This window comes from Corapipo altera, unplaced genomic scaffold (genome assembly GCF_003945725.1).
Source record: "Corapipo altera isolate COAL_440 unplaced genomic scaffold, ASM394572v1 104, whole genome shotgun sequence".
Lineage (NCBI taxonomy): Eukaryota > Metazoa > Chordata > Aves > Passeriformes > Pipridae > Corapipo > Corapipo altera.
In genome coordinates this window covers 837,503-857,214 of record NW_020884920.1, presented here as the reverse complement: position 1 = coordinate 857,214, position 19,712 = coordinate 837,503, and the positions used below count along the sequence as shown (strand labels likewise).

At 36.8% G+C, this 19,712-nt stretch overlaps 1 protein-coding gene across 4 annotated transcripts in view; it reads right to left on the bottom strand.

Annotated features, from left to right (window-relative positions):
* The window catches only part of TRRAP (transformation/transcription domain associated protein), a 75,534-nt gene that overhangs the window by 19,390 nt on the left and 36,432 nt on the right, over positions 1-19,712 (bottom strand). For all 4 annotated transcript variants that reach the window (XM_027656440.1, XM_027656443.1, XM_027656441.1 and 1 more), the window contains 17 exons: positions 18,493-18,706; positions 17,668-17,793; positions 16,305-16,451; positions 14,951-15,153; positions 14,200-14,321; positions 13,121-13,334; positions 12,208-12,387; positions 11,705-11,851; positions 10,912-11,031; positions 10,333-10,620; positions 9,039-9,176; positions 8,638-8,750; positions 7,993-8,128; positions 4,852-5,043; positions 2,618-2,813; positions 2,109-2,374; positions 1,280-1,380 (listed from right to left, as the gene is read on the bottom strand). In XM_027656440.1, coding sequence (XP_027512241.1) covers positions 1,280-1,380; positions 2,109-2,374; positions 2,618-2,813; positions 4,852-5,043; positions 7,993-8,128; positions 8,638-8,750; positions 9,039-9,176; positions 10,333-10,620; positions 10,912-11,031; positions 11,705-11,851; positions 12,208-12,387; positions 13,121-13,334; positions 14,200-14,321; positions 14,951-15,153; positions 16,305-16,451; positions 17,668-17,793; positions 18,493-18,706 — 2,903 coding nt within the window. The remainder of the gene's footprint in view (positions 1-1,279; positions 1,381-2,108; positions 2,375-2,617; positions 2,814-4,851; positions 5,044-7,992; positions 8,129-8,637; positions 8,751-9,038; positions 9,177-10,332; positions 10,621-10,911; positions 11,032-11,704; positions 11,852-12,207; positions 12,388-13,120; positions 13,335-14,199; positions 14,322-14,950; positions 15,154-16,304; positions 16,452-17,667; positions 17,794-18,492; positions 18,707-19,712) is intronic.

Below are 19,712 nucleotides of genomic sequence, written 5' to 3'. Positions count from 1 at the left end.
TCACATTTTCAGGTTCAACACTGCCCTCGGTCCCAGTTGAAACCTTCTTAAATTCCTCACCTCATGGTCATGCCTGCATATTTTTTGGTAAGGTTAAAAAACATCAGAACCATGTTTTAAACAGAAACCCTTATCCGTTATATCCTGAAGGAAGGAATAGAGACAATTTAGCTGTAAGAATTTAAAAAAATTAAAAAGCATGGGGGAGGTACACTTCCTTCTCTTTACACCTCAACTAAAATTAAGCCTGTGACCATATAAAAGCCCACTGCACTCTCCATCAAAGTAATTGCATTCTGCCTATTTAAAATTCTCTCTTGTATCCACAGAAGATATTCATCATTTCCTGACTTAAATTGCTATGTGAGGTTGCAATGCACAGCTTAAAACCTGATGGATTTCATTCCTTAAGTGGCCACAATGTAGTGGTAAAGGAATTATTCCTTCCATATGTAACACGTAGCAATGCTGCCATTAAATCCCAGGCACATTAAAAGCTGTTGAAATTGGAAGGGGGTTTTTTGGCATCGCCAAACAAAATTTGACTGCTGAGATATTTGTTTACTGAATTAAAGAGAGATCTTTCTCAAAACAGTAAAATGCCTGTCAGTACAAAACAAAACCATCACAAAAGTCGTTGTGTGAAAGCAAGGCTTGAACTTAGGTGTTTAATTGCTGCAGTGCAAGATGTCTCCAACACACACCATATGAGGCTTTTCAATTCAATTATCTGAAATGAATGTTCCATTTCCACATTCCACACACCAGATTTACCTGAGAACTCTGAACTACATCATCACACATTTCCCCATGTCTTGACCAGCTACAGCTATTAAAGGGACACAGTCAATGTCAATGAAACAGAAATGAGAGAAAAACAAAGCAACCTCCATTTGCCAACTACACAAAGACATCAGTTAGACATCAGTTTTTCTGAGTACTCACAGAACAAGGGAAGAAAAAAAAAAATTTCAATTGGGCAAACCTATTCTCCCTGCCTCTTCCATCTCATCCCATGAAATATAAAACTTGGAAAAAATCCAACTGGTGCAATGTTTGCTTTAACCAGATATTTCCTCCAATACTTTGAAATATGACCAACTGTTACATCTTCAAACTGCAAAGGAACTCTCATGGATACTTTTACCTTCTTATACAGTTCTGACAAATTTTAGGCTGGTAGAAACATATGGACCAGCTTTTCTGCTCCCTGTGTTGAAATACTTCAGCTGCATTTTTCTCAGCTGTGTGCTGGTGCCTCTTCCAGCCAGATACTCACTTGTTAATCTGTGCCAAGAACATTCCCTTCAGTGCATAAAACTCAGCAGTCATCTCCTTGGTGAAGTACTTCAGATTGGTTGATTCAATAACTTCAAGACCCTGTTAAATAAGTCTTAGTGAGAAAAGTCTTTAAAATGGAAGAGTTTATTAAGATGGAAGTGCCAAAATATTCTCTTGAAATTTAAATAGCCTGAGTTTCTAGCATTTAATTTTCATTTTTAAAAAAAATAGACTGAAAACAATTTTAAGTTTCCACTGGCCTATGCAAAACAAATACACATAGACAACATTCATCAGGTTATCTTTTTCACTTTAAGTTATAATATTATTTATTTTATGTTATATTTATTACAAGGTCCATTTGCTGATCACGTGCCAGTAGGTTTTGCCTGAAATCACATTTTTCCCCTTTCAACACATACAATTTCACTTTGGTTTGACAGCATCCACCACTCATGAATCAGGCACTTAGCATTGATTTGGAGCTTCAGTTAGTCTTGCAGTAGTGGGACTTCTTCCTATATAAATAATTTAATTTTTCAAGTCCCTTCCATTTATCAATCTTGTAAGATTTCAAAAAATATCCTTCCATTTTAATTTTAGTTCAGCTGATTTTTAATATATTCGCAGTTTTCAGTTCAAAGAGGACATTAAATGCTTTGGACTATAACAGCAGTACTTAAACCACCACTCCCTGCAGGGTGTAACGTGGCCAAGGAAATTCAGACCCTGTCCTGGATCCAGGGAGCCTGTTTAAATCAATATATCTGATGGCCCCTGTAATCCTACGAGTTCCAAGGACACCTGCAGTGCTAAAGCTGCTGTACCTGCATACATTCATTTTTGCCCATGACTCCAGCCAGCTGCAGATAACATTTCACTTGCTGCCGAATCTTCTGGAAGCAATCCACGATGGGCACGGTTGGAATGGTGTGGATGCGGCTCAGGATGTCCAGTGCCACGTTGACCAGCCCTTGTTTCCGAGCTATCTTTCCATACTGGATAATTGCTGATGCAGAGGCATGAACTCCCAACATGGCATTGTTGGAACTGGGATCATGCTGAGAACTGTTTTCATAGGCAGTCACAATGGCTGGAAATACATCGTGAAATGTTTGTCATTATAAATAAAATTATACATACAGTGGCACCTTACACAGCAACACGTATGAAATGGATGACTTAAGGTAATGAAACACTTAAATGAAAACCGAGTAAAATCAAAAACTTGTCAAAATCAACAATCCTGTACATTGAAATAAAAAAAAAACCAACCAAGAACTTATTATGTCTGGAATATTCTATGATGAATGCACACTAGACCAGGCAGATTTACCCTGGTAATGATGTTGTCTCCACATGAAAATGCTGCTCCAGTGGGATAAATCATCTGATACAATAGGTAACCTGTTTCTCCAAGTCTTTACAACAGTCTTCATATCATGTAAGCTGTTGTTCCTCCCCAGATTAGTTGGTTGCAATCCTGCATTTATCTGGGCTGCTTCTTGAAGTTCAATTATTTGCTGTGCTGCCTAGAAAACATTAAACAATATAAATATAAATTAAGTATAAGTTCTCTGGTCATGATCTGACTTCTTGATAGAAGCTTGAATGTTCAGAGAAATAGTATCTACGTGCCCCTGATGTGTTACTTAGATTCTGCAAAGACCTGAGCTTTGGGAAGTTACTGAAGTTTAGAAGAGGTTTTCACTGACCTCTCCTATCCCCAGATTAAGAAGAGGAACAAACAGAAGATGGCAGCAGTCTCGAACCTACTAAAGGCAACAGACAGTTTGTTAAAACTTCAACCACCTGAAGAAAAGGCCCACAAACTTTAATGGAATTTAATTACCTGTAGTACAATAAAGCCAATGTAGTATTCTCTAAGCTACCACTTGGCAGATAACAGTTGTATTCATTGTTAATCAACTAAATGAGATAACTATTTGAGGAAAAAAAAAGGCAGTCTGAATTTACAGAGTGAAATCTCTTGAAACAAAATAAATTAAAGTAATATTTTCCTACAGTCATCTCAGTATCAGCTCTCACAATAGCTTAACCTTCATCCTACACCCATTCATCACATAAATTTAATTTTCTCATGGGTATTTAATCACATACTATCTGATATTAAAAAAAAAAGTAATTACTGCAGTGCAAATTCATGCCTGCATTTGTACCTCTGTCAGTCACTGACTAATTTATCATTTCTTCATGAGGGATATATACATATTAGATTGTTTTAAAAGCTTGTTTTAATTGATATCTGAAAGCATTTTATTTAGCAATACTAATTCTTTCATGCTACAGATACTGCCACTCTTGGTGGGGGAAAAATACTTGAAGTACGTGTGAAAACTTAGTAGGAAGGAATTAAATTCATCAAGAAGCCTCCTTCTGAGCTCACAAACTGAACCTATTTACTTGACAACTTTCTCTGAATATGGAGAAAACTTCCATATTCATTCACTTTATCTGATGCATCCACTTATAAAAATTCCAAGGTATGAGCTGCTGTGGGAGGTAGTTTTAGCAGAGGTACCTTCTTAGATAGTGTAGATTAGTTACTCATGAATCACACCTAGCATGACACACAGGATGAAACTATTCATTTTAAACAGAATTATAGAAGCCACTTTATCAAAGAGAACTCAGAAATCAAGCTCCTCTGCACTTCTACAGGTTCATTCATAGTTCTGAGCAATGGTCCTTCAAGAAATGCATCCCTGTTATGAAATTTCAGATCATGTTGCACTGAGATATTCTACAATTGCTCCCCTGGGGATGAAAGGTTTCCTCCACAGGAACAAGATCTAATCTTCATCAGGCATATGTTTATAGGACACTTAAACAGGGACAAAAAGTCAGCTTAAATGAGAAATGAAGAGTATGTTTTGCCCAGATCCCACACAGCCAAGCACAACCCTGCCCCAGCCCCACTTCCACACTGGCTCCAGCTGTACCACACAAGTCAGATGACATGAGGTTCATTCTCAAGAAGCTGCTGAAAGCAACTCGAGGCCAAATCCAATTTTTTTAAAGATGGATTTAGGCACCTACTTCCATTAAGTTCAATTTGGCAATAACATCTACTCTCAGAAATTCTTCTCTTACAGTTGCGAAATGAATTATTTACATAATTAAATCCAAGACAAAACAACAGCACGTTGATATTTTACACATTTCAAAAGGAAAAACAGAAGTCCGTTTTTGTTATGGCAACATACGTATGAAAGTTGCAATGGACACATCCCATACATTTTTCACCATGCAATACATGTTATTTCATTTCACATAATAATTAAATGCATATTCCATATAACCAGAATCGTGCCAGCAGCTTCCCAAAAGTATTTCTGGAGGTCTTAAAAAAAAAAAACGGTCCCAATTTCTCACGAACTTAGAAGCAAGCACATTGAAAAAGAAAAAAATCAAAACGCGCATTCCGCACCTTTTAATCAAAAAAATACCATTCTGAAAAAACTATCGACTAAAATATTTTACACTCATAGTTAATAAAAGTTCTCAAACCTGCTGCTGCTGGAAAACAACTGGCCTTTTCAGTCTTACCTGGAGAAGGGGAGTGTGAACGTGTGAGACCACGTGAGGAAGCCTCCGCCATTCCCGGATGGCCAAACTGCTCGCCATCTCCACCAGGCGCTCGATGAAGTTCAGCTGCTGCTCCTCGGGGTGGCAGATTGCCAGGTACCCTCTGTACATGTTCACTTTCCAGGCCATCTCTTTTGGGCAGCTCAACTCCACCTGGTAATAAAATGGGATCTGGTAAAGATCATTCGTACTCAAACAGTTAAATTATTTTTTTTAAAGCCTTCTTAAAGGAACAGCTTTAATGTTTATCAATATTATCTTGTTTTCTAAAAATATCAGGTTAAAGCATCAATATTTATGTCACTAGAGGAGTTTCACCTCTCCTAATATTACTGGCAAGGACAGCTAGCAAATAAATTGCCAGTTTGGCCCAAGAGTAGAAGTGCCTGGGTCCAACCTGCTGTTGAGGTGTTTTTACACTGACAACTGTAATGCAGCTCAAGGCAGCTGAGCAGTGAGAGCAGCCCTGCCACAGCAGCAGGAAGCTCACAGCAAACCAATTCACCTTGTAAAAAGTGAAAAAGATGCTTCTCAGCAGATAACACACAACACACACTACCTCTGCAATGCTTCAGGGGCTCCAGAACAAGTAACATCAGCTTCTCACTTAAAAAGACCCTGTCCCTTCCTGTCAGCACATTATGCAGCATTATACTCCCTACTGTCTGCTCTAGGGCATTGTTTAGTTTATGAAAATAAACAACTAATATTTTTTCAAGTAATCTACAACTAACATTCCCATTTATGTTAATTTCTGAGCACAGGTGCAAAGTCAAGTCACAGTGCTAAAATAGTTTAAAAAATAATTTTAAACCACTTTCTTAAATCCTGGAACAGTAGAAATACAGCAGCCAAACTCAGCAAGGCACCTGAATTGTCCAGCACCTAAATTCTGTGAGCATTTTACAATAAACTTGCACTGAGTCAGTGCTCACTAGCTGACACTGCAGGTCTTTAATCTACAACTTTTTCACTCCTTTTTCTTCTGCTTTACATCACGCCCTTTATGGTTTGATGTGCAACCCAGAAATCCCTCTGCATTACCCTGTTGTTGATATACTGTATGGGAACCACTGCAATTGTTATTTCTGTAATCCTCAGCTGACTTTTACACCTGAGCCAGCAAAGAGAAACTGCCAGGTAGCAACCTTACACTTACATAGTGAAAACAATCTCTTTCTTTATTACATTATCTACTGCATCATTAAACACAATGGCAATGTGAGCAAATGGAAATGAGTCTTGGGTCCTATCAAAGGCTACTTGCTGTTTTAATAGCTCAACATTAATGGATAGATTATTAAAAATCTTTCACAAAGACTTATGAAAACTGATAGATATTTGCCATCCTTTCTGGTCTTTCTTGTGAATCAACCACAGAACTTGATAAAAAACAGCCATGTTAAGGAATATCAATAGAATTGGAGTAGTGAGTACAGCAGCATAGAATCAATTATTCTTCCAGATCCTAATATTTATGCAAACGTGTCCCAACACTTTTACAAGAACCTGAGTAGAGCCACAAAAGCTCCATTTATGGCTTCAGCAGCACCTTCTCCTTAGTCATTTAGTAAATGTCTCATTACTGAAAATACCTCATTTAATATAACTGCAGCTAGAGCATATCAGCACTTACTTGAGGTTGGCACTTCCACTCAACTTGCAATTCTCCAAACCCAGAACCTGTCAGACATGATCTATTTTATTCTGTTTGAGCTCAAGGTTTATAACACACTGTACAGTACAATTCTTATTTTAGCCTTTAAAAGTTTCTCAAATAAACTTCTTTTTATAATTAGCCTCTGAAGCTGCACACTTAAATAACACACAAAATACCAAATGTTACAACAAAAGAAGTTAATCAAAATGTAAATAGCACCTCTAAAGAAAATTTTTGTTGCATATGCAGCTTGGTACTTACAGATTTGGCTTCACATGGGCTGATAAATGATAAAATCCATATTTAGAGACACCTATTTACTTTGAACCATCAGTACTACAAACATAGAAAAATACCATTTCAAATGTAGCAATGGTTGGAACCCCCTTAATTTAGGTTCCATCAAAAGCCAACACTACCTTTAATCAATGTAATAACTTTTATGGTTTTCACAGTTTAGCCTTTAAAGGAAAACATACTGATTGCATCCACTTATTTTCCCCTCTGACAAAAGAAGGTGTTAGAGCAGAATAAATATAACTACATTTTTTAAAAAAAATGCATAATTCAGACTGATTTTGAAGGAAGTAAGAGAGACACACAACTCTCATATTTCTCATCTGAGACTATGCTGTCACAATGAAGCAACTGGCTGGAATATTTTATATATAGAAACTTAACTTTGCAAGATACTGGAATTAAAGGATGCTCAGCATTTTTCATAATCATGTTGTATCTTTTGCAAATTTTATGACACTATACAGTCAACTGTCAATTTGATGTGTAACAATATTAACTGGTAGGTATTGCTTCAAAACTTAAACAGTATTGATGAAATAAACTCCAATTAACTGAAGGACTAATTGTTCTGGTTCACTCCCTGCAATATAACAAAACACAGTCTAAGGTTTTGCTGAGAGCTCTGCCAGTAAAATTGTATTTTAAATATGCAATTTACCCCCTTATTGCAAATTCTGGCATCTTTAGCAGAGTAACTCCAGTAATGTCACAGCAAGCTCCTTTCCACTTGTGATTTAATGCAGTATTCTCACCTTTCAGATTTCAGTTCTACATCTGGTTTATGTTGCTGTATTAACGAAGCACAAGTGAACAACTCTACCTACCATGAAAAGAGGATGTGTTTCCTTAAAATTAAATTAAGAAAAAACAAACCAAAATAAACTTCCAACATTATCCATCTTTTACAGAACAGCAACACCACATACAATGTTAAAAAGAATCCCAGACAATCCAGTGGTGACTCCAACACAGAAATCTGTCATTTGCCACAGGAAGCCCAAGATGGCTGTACGGCCTGGCTTTTTATAGCAGCTTCAAAAACCACCACTTTATTCACATGGAATGGCTCTTAAAAGAGTTGGGAAGATACCTAAGAGAGGATGAGGAGAAACTAAACATGAGCATGAAAAGCCCCCACTCACCTGCACCAGAGCCTCCTTCATAGCAATCCAGTTTGAGACCCTCCATGCACACTTCAGCACGAGGTAAGGATTTATATGACCTTTTGACTGGCCATATTCTGTCAAAGGCTCCCACTGGTTCAGTTCTTTTGAGCAACTAAGAAAATCAAAAGCAGTGTCAATTTGGTTACAAAAAAACCCCCAAAATTTCAATAAAAATTGAAATTTTACTTTACTTAACTACAAACGTTGCATATCAGAATGTTATCTGCATATGTGTTTGTCTACAAACAGCTTTGCAAGCACTGCAAAAGTTTTATCCAGATGGGAAGATTTTTTTTTTTAATTTATTTATTACCAGTTATAATATAGAAATCTGTGAACAGGGAAAAGCTGCATTTTGTGTGTCCCAGAACAACCATTTTAAATAGGAAAAACAAATTTTAACTCCAGTCTTTTTCCACCAATAACAAATTACATTTTTATAGCAATTCAGGCATATCACTTCTGAGGTTCTGTTAAGGGAATAAAAACCAGCTTATTTAATTCCCTTAAGTTTTCCCTGTATCTGAGCTAAGTCCTGAGATAAGTTTATTCTTTAAATCAGCAGCAGGGTTATTTCCCTTCTATTGCAGGGTAAAATACTTGTTCTACATTCAGTCTTACCGAATCCAGTGGTCTTCCCAGAGCTGATACTCAGGAAAGATGGAAGGGGAAGCGTTGTTCCGTTCGTGCTCCTTTTTAGCCTTTTCCATTGCTTTTTCATAAGTTTCTTGTGCCTAAAGAAAATTCAACCATTCTACTTTTTCATCTGCTGTATATACAATAACTCACTCTTTTCTTTTTAAAAACAAGCGCTAAGAAAACCTTTACAAATGAAAAATTAGTGGATGTGCTCAAAAATCTCACCTTACCTAGGTATTATACGGCCTTTAACTACTACTGTAGACAGTAGAGAAGCTGTGGTACCTTTTATCTTAGAAGACTAAAGTTAATAATTAATATTCAGAGTTTTTTCTTGCTGACCAGAATACTCATTCTGATAATTTCTAATATCAAGACTGTACCTGTTCAAAAAAGCCATGCTGTTCATAGGCAATGGCTGTTGCTGTCTCTGGGAATTTACAGCGTTTCTGCCACAGTCCAGCCCACATATCCTCTTCTTGTAACAAGGAGTAGAGCTCAGCAAGGGAGTCCAGTATTTCCTAGAATGTTAAGAATATGTATTTCTCCAAAGTCAAGCTGTCCTTATAAAGCCCAGCAGATAGCAAACCTTCACATTCTACACTGAGGCAAGCTGAGAAAGACATGATATAGAGATGTCTCTATAATAAAAACTCTTTAAAACTCTAGAAGGCAAGCACTTCTTAACAACCATGCACTGAGAACACTGCATAACAAAACAATCCTAAGGCTTGCACACTGATTCTTAACACAACAGATGAAATCATAGAAAACAGAACTGTTCAATGAGCCAGCAACTTGGTCTTTAATGTAAAAAACCATAAATCTGTCATATTTAGCTTCCTCAGTTGATCTGCATAGGCAGATCATACCTGCTAGACTATTAAACACAACAGCACCTCAGCAAGGAACTCTGTTTTGTTTAGCTAATAATTCTTTAAAGTCACATACCAACAGATTTGATGAGGGAAAGTATATTCCCTTTGAGGCAGAAGGTCAGTATTGACTTCTACTTCAGATTTAAAATTGGGGGCAGAAATGGTTATATCTAGTTCTACAGTGCTTCAGGGAATTAGTGTCAAAAGCAGATGGATAAGAGGGATCAAGAGAAAAAATTGTGAAAATATCAATGACAGATGAAGGAAAAGCATGAGAAGTAGGTAAGACAAAGTATTAAATATTGCATCTATTCATAAACACAGAAGGACAGGAATTCCTTCACTGAAGGAAAAAAAACAACACCACTTTAACAGGTTTCTAAATAAAAAGATTTCAGTTTTGGGTCTCACACTACATGAAACATTTTGAAGTGCTACAGCATATCCAGAGAAGGGCAAGAGAGCTGGGGAAGGGTCTGGAGCACAAGTCTGATGAGGAGCAGCTGAGGGAGCTGGGGGTTCAGCCTGGAGAAAAGGAGGCTCAGGAGGGTCCTTATCATTCTCTAAAACCACCTGAAAGGAGATTGTACCAACATGGGGGTTGGCCTCTCTTTCCAAGTAACAAGCAATAGGATAAGAGGAAACAGCATCATGTTATACCAGGGGAGGTTTAGATTCGATATTAGGAAAAATGTCTTTACCAAAAGGGTTGTCAAGCACCTCCTCTGGAGGAGGACTTGTCAGTGTTAACATTTTCCTCTTCATGTTTCATAAGGTATTTCAATTAATATAACACTACCTGTTGAGGAGGAGTTATGCTTTCCTGCTCATAAAATTCTGTTGTCTGTTTAGGTTTAATCTGTAGACTCAGTCCTTTTTCAAAGGCTTGGTGTTCCAGCATCAATGTAGAACGAAACCAGAGGTTGTGAGTTTTACCCAAGTATTTCAGGACACAAGGTCTGATGGGAATGGGAGGAACACACTGTGACATTGCTTCCACAAAGCAGTTCAGGGCACTGGGCTGGCAGTCTCGCTGCACCTGATGGCTGCCACTGCACAAGAAAGGGCTTATTTCACCTGCTAGAGCCTAGAAGAAAAAACATAATAGTCATCTGATCATTCAGATTCTTCAGTTAGAGAATCTAGATTTAAAATCTCTTTAGTTGAGGGAACAACCCTCTGACAAGTATATTTCTCTTTGAAAATTGAAAGGCCCTATTTCTTTCAAAAGATGTGTTGATAGAGGTTACAGCATTCACTAGTCAAAGAATGGCAAACTTCTCCAGGTAAGTGAACAAAGTCATCACAAAAATACATTTTCCTGAAACAGCAGTCATTTACAAAGAGGAATCTGTAAGTGGGAGAGAGAGATTCTCACATGTTGTTGTCTGTCAGACAGGATTTTCCAAAGTCGTGAAAAAAGCTGTATCCAAGTCTTCTCTGCCAAAGGTGTAGAAATGTGACATAACTGAACAAAGGCACTCAGCAACGCTCCAGTCTGGGAACAAAGAGATTCACATAAATAGGAAAATACAATTAATACTGTGGAAAGACAGTTCAGTTATACTGTACTAATACAGAGTAAGCAGTAATGCAAATGCCTTTTCCAACAAAAATAAGTTTCCTTTAGCAATATACACTTGTAAGAATAAATTCATCCTATTTTCATGTTGATAAAGACTCTGATTTATTACTGTAACCATTCTGAAAAAAAAAAGAAGGAAAAAGGAAAGAAGATGACTTTGGTAATAGGAATGATCAGGTTAATTGGATAGAGCTGTTACTACTGTGAGACTTATTTCAACATAGCTTTCAGCTACAATTATTTTCTTAGAAATTATTTAATCATAAGATGCTGATACACATTTTTGATTCTATACCCTGGTTTTGCTATCATTATTTTCTGAACCGAACAGTGGAAACACACAGGTGAAGGAGGATGAAATTCAGTTTTGTAGGAAAGGGATACAGTAACAACTATTGATGAAGTGAAGGCTTAAGAATTTTTTACCATATGCAGATAAGAAATTACATCAGATTATGAGACATGTCTACACAAGAAAACTTAGCTTAAAAAATCAAAAGTGTGAGATGAAAAAAGAAAAATACACCTCAGATCAGTTAGAAGATTTCAGTATTAAAGTGATTTGTCACCAACAAGCTGTACCAACCTTCACTTCTCGAAGAGAGTCAAGAAATTTGTCATGTCGGTTGGTCAACATGTGCAGCTGATTGCCAATGTCCTTCTCCGAAAGTTCCTTGGTTTTTGGTGTACTGGTCTGATCTCCTGGAGCCAATTCAATGTCTATTTCAACATCCTATACAGAGGTAAATAACTTAGTAAGCAAACACAGTTATCTTCTATAACTTTTGCTACAGGTACTTTTGCTTTTTTTTCCCCCAATACAAAATATTCTCCTTATCAACTTATTTCAGGTCTCACTATTTCTGCTACTTCTTCAGGTTCAGATATGTAATTGCTGGAGTGCTCTAGTAAAGAAAAGGCTCAGTGAGTGAATGCAAGTTCTGAGAAATCCATGCAGGCTTAAAACGTGAGATACACCAGCAATCTGTACACATCATCTTCAAGACACGTTCTCCAAACTTATGTGATGAGAAACTAAGAAGATATTCCATCAAAGACATTTTTTCCACACTATTTTCTGTCAGGTACCTCTTCTTTGGATTCACTGTTTTCCCTTTCACGAGGCTCTTGTTTGACGTGGGTCACCATAGCAAAGGCTGCCCTGTCGTGGCTGTCAGCAAGGTTGATGACATTGGTGATGGAGGGCAGCATGGCCCCCTGGCAGCTTGTCCCAATCGTGGTGTTCCTCTCACACACTGCCAACAGGAGCTGAGACATGGAAAAACAAGAGGAGTTTTTGAATATACGTTTTACTGTAGTATTTCAAAGAAAACATCACTACGGTTTAATTTTTAAAAACAATGGAAAAGTTGCAATAGTGTGTTTAAGGCATATTTATCACCTCTATTCAATAGAATCTTCTGCATCTAAAGCCTGCATTTTGTACTTTTTAACACATACAATTAGTGCCCTCAATCCACTAATGTATATAGACTCTCACTGCTACCCTAAAAAGGATGTTCACAGTCCTTAAACTCATGTTTTAATACATACATTGTTAAAATAAAAAGGTTTGGTTCCACTTTGTTTTAAATAAGCAAAGATGCAATTTCATTTCAATGCAATCCCACCTAACACCTGTCATACCACCAGAGCACACATTGTAGCTTTAACATTGTAGTTTTCTGGAAACCATCTACTATAACAATTCTTGTAGTTTTTATAATCATTATCAATTGTGAGAGAGGGCTTTTCTTAAGAATTATTAACCTGGTCATTAAGATTTTGGCAGAGAAAATAGATTTTAAACATTTATATTAAAGCCCCTTTCCAAGCATCAGCATCTCAATGGTTTAGACATTGTATTTATTTTTAAGCACCACAGGAAGTATCTGAGGCAGCAGACCTGGCATTTTCAGCTTTGATATGGATAATACACACTACAAGCATAGGGAACGAAACATATTTCTAACTGTATTTCTGATACAAATAACTTCCCTACCTCGATGCACTGCTTTATCCAGAAGTGATTTCCCATGGCTTCCCAGTTTTGGGAACAGGTGACATAAAGTAAACGCTCATAAACACGACGTTTCATGGAATTGTCGAAGACCTCAAAAAACTTGGCTCGGATGAGCGGCTGGGCACAGCGCAGACCCGACAGGAATGCTGGCTCCAGTTTAGCTGTAAGTTCACTACCAGAAAGATTCTCATCCCTAAAGTGAATAAAGGGGAAATAACAGAGACATTAGAAAGAGAAGCCTCCTAAGTTTTGTATTTGAAATACTAAAAATCCAGAGAGGTGATACTCTGTAAAAGCCGCTGTGGTGCGGGACACGTCCAGGCGCGGTGCTTTGAGAGAAACAGCAAAGAAAATATTCCTGCTTGTTAGAAAGCTGCCCTTAGAACAAAATCTTATCATACTTTTAAACCACTGAGCCACATGTGTGTTCTGTTTGAAATGACAAATGTTATTCATTGATAAAAACTTCTGAGCACTGTGTCCACACAAAGGCTTTGCACAGGGAACCAGCAAACAGTCCAGCAGCAAACAAGGACTGTAAAATAATGGAAATGAGCAGCACAACATTAAATACCTGGCATTTGTTGATAAGGTGACTATTTAAATTATTTCATCATGATTCAAAACTTGTCAGTCTATCTAGCAAAGTAATTCTCCTGAAAGTCTAATTTATAATAGAGTTTCCAGGAAAAAAAAAAAATCTTTATATCCTACAGATGGGAAAATACAGATTTCAGCTGTCAGCACAGTGCTGAGTATACAATCAGCTATGAGGATGCCCTGGGATCTTGTGAAAGGAAGTAGTTGGGGTTGTGGAGATATTTTATCAGTGCCAAAAAGGAAAAATCCTTTCTAAGGAACTTCTATTTTCAAATTGCCTTCCATAAATATGTACTGTGGTCTCACTGAAGTGAATGGATTTTTTTTAGAATAAAAAACATGCATTTAAAAAATTCCTTAATTCAGACCTAAAAAGATTGATGACATGTTATAAAGGTCATATATGGTACAAATTATGAACCAATAAGCTGCAGTAAATGATTAATTGCTATAATTACCTATAGACATAGTTAACAAGGTCTAAGAACTGGGCATTTAATTCAAGGTCTTCTGGAAAACGCTTTTCTATGTAAGTCATCATTTTCACCAGTAAAATGGACTTCTCCCGGAGAGTAGGTGTCTGTGTTAAAAGAAGACATGATTAATTTTGTCAATTCATCTTCAAACATGCAGAGGACTAGCACATTCAAAGTACAACTCAGCCATCCTTTATAGGACTCCTGCACTTTTGAAGTACTGAAAAATAGCTTATTAGGTCATAGTTCTTAAAAAGAAAAGTAATTCATATGCTGGAGAATTTTAAAATTGTGACTTTACCAGGGTTAAGTTGTTCAATGATTATAAAAATCTAACACAGCACTAGATTATCAAGTACTCAGCTCTAAGAGAAAACATGGAAATTAAGGAGGTCACAAATGTTACAGAGTAGCATGATAGATACCAGCATTAGTCATCTTCCTCCTGAAGAATCTCTCTATCCAGGTTAACGTGAAACATATTCTAGAACTTCCACTTTAAAACTTTCTCAACAGCACTTGAGATCAAACACCGAAAATAAGCCCATAAAATGCCAAGCATCTATAACTCCAGCTATTTTCACAGGGAATGCAAAGTAGTCCAAACCTCATTGAGAGCATCTAAACATATTTAACAGATCATTACAAACCTCATTGTCAAAACTGATGAATAAGAGTGGCTTATAGTTATTTAGTATTTGAGAGCAATAATGATTTTATCTACTCAATTTACCTGATTAGCTGCCATTGGGGAATTGTTTTTCACCCACTCTTCCACTATTTTTACCACTGCACGAAGAATTTTGGCATCAGTAGATTTTTCAATGAGAGATGTTAGAATGGCTTGTATAAAATTTTTCCTCATTTCCATGCTCATCACAGCCAGACGAGTTTTCACAAGATCCAGACTGAGCATTACCAGTTCACTTGTACCTGCTATGGATGCAAAGAAAGGATTAGAATTGTGTACACACCTACAAAACATCTCAGAAAAAAACCTTCAAGATAAGCTACTGTAATTTGAATACTAGCAACAACAACATCTATTACTTGGAAATACATCCCTAGAAATAATGTTTTCAGAATCACTACTTTTCACTCCTAAACAACTAAGACAGACCCCAAGGCCAGACTGGGTGGGGCTTGGAGCAGCTAGTCTAGTGGGAGGTGTCCCTGCCCATGGCAGGGGGGTAGGAATTAACCATTTTATGATTCTATGATTCCTTATAAAACCAAATCCATTCAAAAATCCTAAAGGCAAACCTGTGTGGTTTTCTTTCAGTAAATCCTTAGTAAAAGGTATTATAGACCCCCAATACTGAAAAAACTGCCATTACTCCTGTGAAAGAAATTCTCTGTGATGCAGCACATCTAATTCTGTTCAGCTGATTTCCTGACCTGCTTATCTGTCAATTTTAATAATTTCCCAATTGTTTCTCAGCTTTAATAAAACTTGCAAGGTTCTCATTTATCTAATTAAAATATGGGCTGGAAACCTAACAGCAGCAATTCTTTCAGAGTATTTTCTTCAGTACCTTATTCATTAGTAAATTACAGAGCTCTTTACTAGCACTGAATTTTCTTCTACAACATCTGATTTTTTCAATGACTCATTACCTAATTCATTTGATGATAGAATTGTACAGACTGAAAAAGATGCTATTTTAAGAAAAAACCACCAGCTCCAACAAATTAATTCACACACAGTTGTTCCAATATTATAATACAGGAAGGAGTAAAAAAAAGTGAAAGCACAGAACAATCAAAAAAATTCAGCCCTTCTTTCCTCAACACCATAAAGTCTCAAAGAATTTCACTATTTCTATTTATGCTGCAGCTCAACAAATATTTCACTAACCATCCACTGGAAAGTTTGGGTTATATTGATATTCATATATTAAGCTGGAAAATGGAATTCATAAGTGTATTTTTAGTCTTCAATACTTCAGTAATGCTTCTCACTAAGTATTTTCTAACATGTAATAATGCACACAAACTCTGAAAAATCATTTAAATCTCTTTGAGGTGAAGATATTTTAATACTTTACAACATTTCTAATCATTAACAGGTGACATAATATAAATACCTGTATTTGCTTCTGCAGTTCCCGCTGTTGCCTGTGGGTTCAAGTGTTCCCTGACCATCTTCTGCAGGGATCTCATGAAAACCGAAATCAGCCTGTCAATGTAGCTGGGATTGTTGCTGCAGGCAGACTTCAGGATCATTAAAGTCCCTAGAGATAAAAACGTGACTTTAGGAATTAAAACGTCTCTTGGATGTGACCTGAGTAAAATACAGATGCCATGAAAGAAGCACAGGACTGCCCAAGTTACAAACACTAGAAATCTAAATAAATTTCAAGAAGCAGACACATCCTGTGTGTGCCTATTAAAAAACATACTCATTAAAAAAAACATTTCTTTTTCTACTCAGATGGGCACAACATTTAGCCCACAAAGTTCAGCCTCTGAGCCACAGAATTACTACAATATGCACGACCTGACAGCTGGATTGTGGTGCTGCTTTTAAGGGAGCTCTGGACAAAATGTAACAAACATCTTTCTTGGTTAGTTTGTTGTAAAGCTTGTCCTGACATCTGACAAATAGGCAATTCCCAAAGTGAAATTACAACCATCTACAAAGCTCACAGAATAGAATAGTGAAGGACATTTGCCATTTAAATCAGCAACTTTTCCAACATTGTACAATTTCAAGTCTGTATTACCAACACAACCAGTCCTGGACCACACTCTATTATTCCAATACATCTTTGTCATTCTATTATGTATCTGAGTTCTCTACCAGTTAAGTAAGTACAAAAAAAAAACAAGAAAAAAAAAGAAACATTTCAGCTCTTCAGAATGGTATACACTAAAAATTCAGATTTTCTCAGTCAAGAAAAAATAGCAGTTTTGTACTTTTTTGCTTACTGAGAACTTAAGACCTATGAATACATAAATCTTTCTACACTGTCTAAATCTGATAAATGTGACTTTAAAAAAACTGGAAAAGAAACTATAAGGTAGTAACTGTGCACATAGATTCCTTGAACTATTCTACTGTATCTCAGAGTACCCTGCGGGATTTGGTTTTTTCCATGTAACAAGCTTCCAGTAACTTTTACTTTATTTTTTGGTTAATTTGAATGCTGAATCTTTTTTCCTATGCACTTTGCATACAGAAGGCTTCCATCTATTACAGTTGCAGCTCGAATAATTGCTCCCATATCAGCTACTGGGAGAAGACAGAACACAATGAACCCCCTTCCAGTCCCTTTCCCCACAGATGAGACACCCCAAGCTCATCTCAAGGTAGTTTGAAATGCTTCCCACAGCTTCCTCTCCATGATATCAGATTGCAACTTCCTCATGGCAAATGGAAGCTCATGGCAAAGACCTGACTCACTAAGGGCATTCCACATCCAGCTCCCAGAGAAGTGGCACACGTACCAAAGAGTTGGGAAGGGTTGGCATTGGTGGCTTTTTCATAATTAGTCAATCCTTCATAAATAACCTTTCCAACTGCAGCATAAAGGCACTCCAGCTCTTCATACTTTGAAGCTACACTTGAGGTACCTGCAGAGTAGAGAGAGGTGTGTTTGCTTTTGGTAAGATTAGCCACAGAACAGGCAAGGAGCAATTACACTCTGAACACTCAGTTGATAAAACATCACTGGAGTTTCATCTTGTCAACAAACCAAGGTAACACAAGCAGATCTGTCATTTATATAAATCTCTTTATTATAAAACCAGTATGTATTTAACAGTATTTAATAGTAAACCACTTCTTCTGAGTAACTCAATTTGACGAGCAGTTTTACATTATAGATTTATTTTTTTCCAAGAGATTACCTAAATTAGTTTCTATTAAGACACAGCATATTACCTTATTGCCTGTCTTTTTTACACTTTATCTCCCTTCCTGTTTCAGCAAACCAGAAAAGTTTAACAACTAAAAAAATTGCACTTCTGAAGCTGAAAAATTCTAATTGCAAAAATATATTAAATTTATAGCATGCATTCCTTGAACTAAAGTTATGACAGCCACAGGTTATTAAGTTTTTATGTCAATGGATAATGATGTATTCCACATGATTACTTATTTCAGCTTTTCCTTTTTAAACAGAGGTTGAAAGTGCAAACTAAAATGGACCATAAAATGTAGGAATCATAAAACAGAATACTAGCACATTCCAAAAAGTGCCTTCACCCCACCCTTAACCACTTCAGTTATTCAGCAATAAAGGACAAAAGGAGGAAGAAAATACCACTTACTTGGTTCCGTAGGGAAAATACCCATGAGGCGAGAGAGCAAACTGTGCACTGCTCTCAGCACCTTGGTGTTCCCACAGGTCATACAGGCTGCCACCCCTCGCTGCAGGGGCTTGAAGCTGCTCAGGATAGCAGGGGGCTGCAGCACAGTCAACAGGAAACTTAGGACCTCTAAACCAGTGCAAATGTTGGCAAAGTTGGCCTGGTTGGGTTGTTCCTAAAGAGAAACGTGCAAAAAGGCAGTGAGTGGGGGATAAAACACATAAGAATTACATAAATTACCAAGTTCAGCTCAAATCTGTTGAAAGTCTATAATAAAGTTGAGGTTTCTACAACAGATCAATCTTTTGGATAAGTCATGCAGTATAAAACTGTAAAAAAACAGGCACTACATAAAATCTTTAACCATAAAAATATTACTTAAGCACATACAGGTATGTTCCTTTTGGTGTTTTGTGTGATGCTCAGGTTTGAAATCTGCCTGCAACCTTGCTGGTTAGAAATGCTGTCAACAGAGAATGGTGGTTTATTTCCTTGTCAACACCTTTCAGAGACAAGCCTTCAGTGAAGAGCTAAACCAGCATATTTTACAATAAGTTATAGTTTAAAGGATAGAAAAGGGAATATTTGGACCCAATGAAAAAAAATTCCTGGATGTATCTTTGTAAATAAATTAAATTATCATTAAGATAGTAAATAATTCATAAATTATCCGTTTTAATGGCAATTTTCACTCACTTTGCACACTACTTGGGAAAAGGTGAGCAAAGCAACAAATATGAGCTCCCTAGAGCACAATCAACACTTGTAAACCCAAAACAAATGGAGCCACAGTAAAAGCTCTTCCAAGAGGAGAAGGAGAAAAGGATGGAAACAGTTATTTGCCCTTTCAAGGACCATCTAGTAACAGTTACTAGTCTATTAAATAGTATGATACAAACAAAACAGTTGTAGAAAAAATTATACTGTAGAAAGCACACAAACAGCATAAAAACTATAAATAAAATGTTGTATCATCAATTACAGAGCTAGCCTTTCAGTGAATTTCATATTACCATAATGTGGTCAGAAAATCAGGAATCAATAAAATCAATCTGTAAAACTTCCAACTAAGAAAAAAAAAAATCTCAAAAATAAAAAGCCCACCAACCATTAAGTACTGCAGCTCTACAAATTATAATCACTGATGCCATTCACATATTTCACAATTTATCTATTCCACT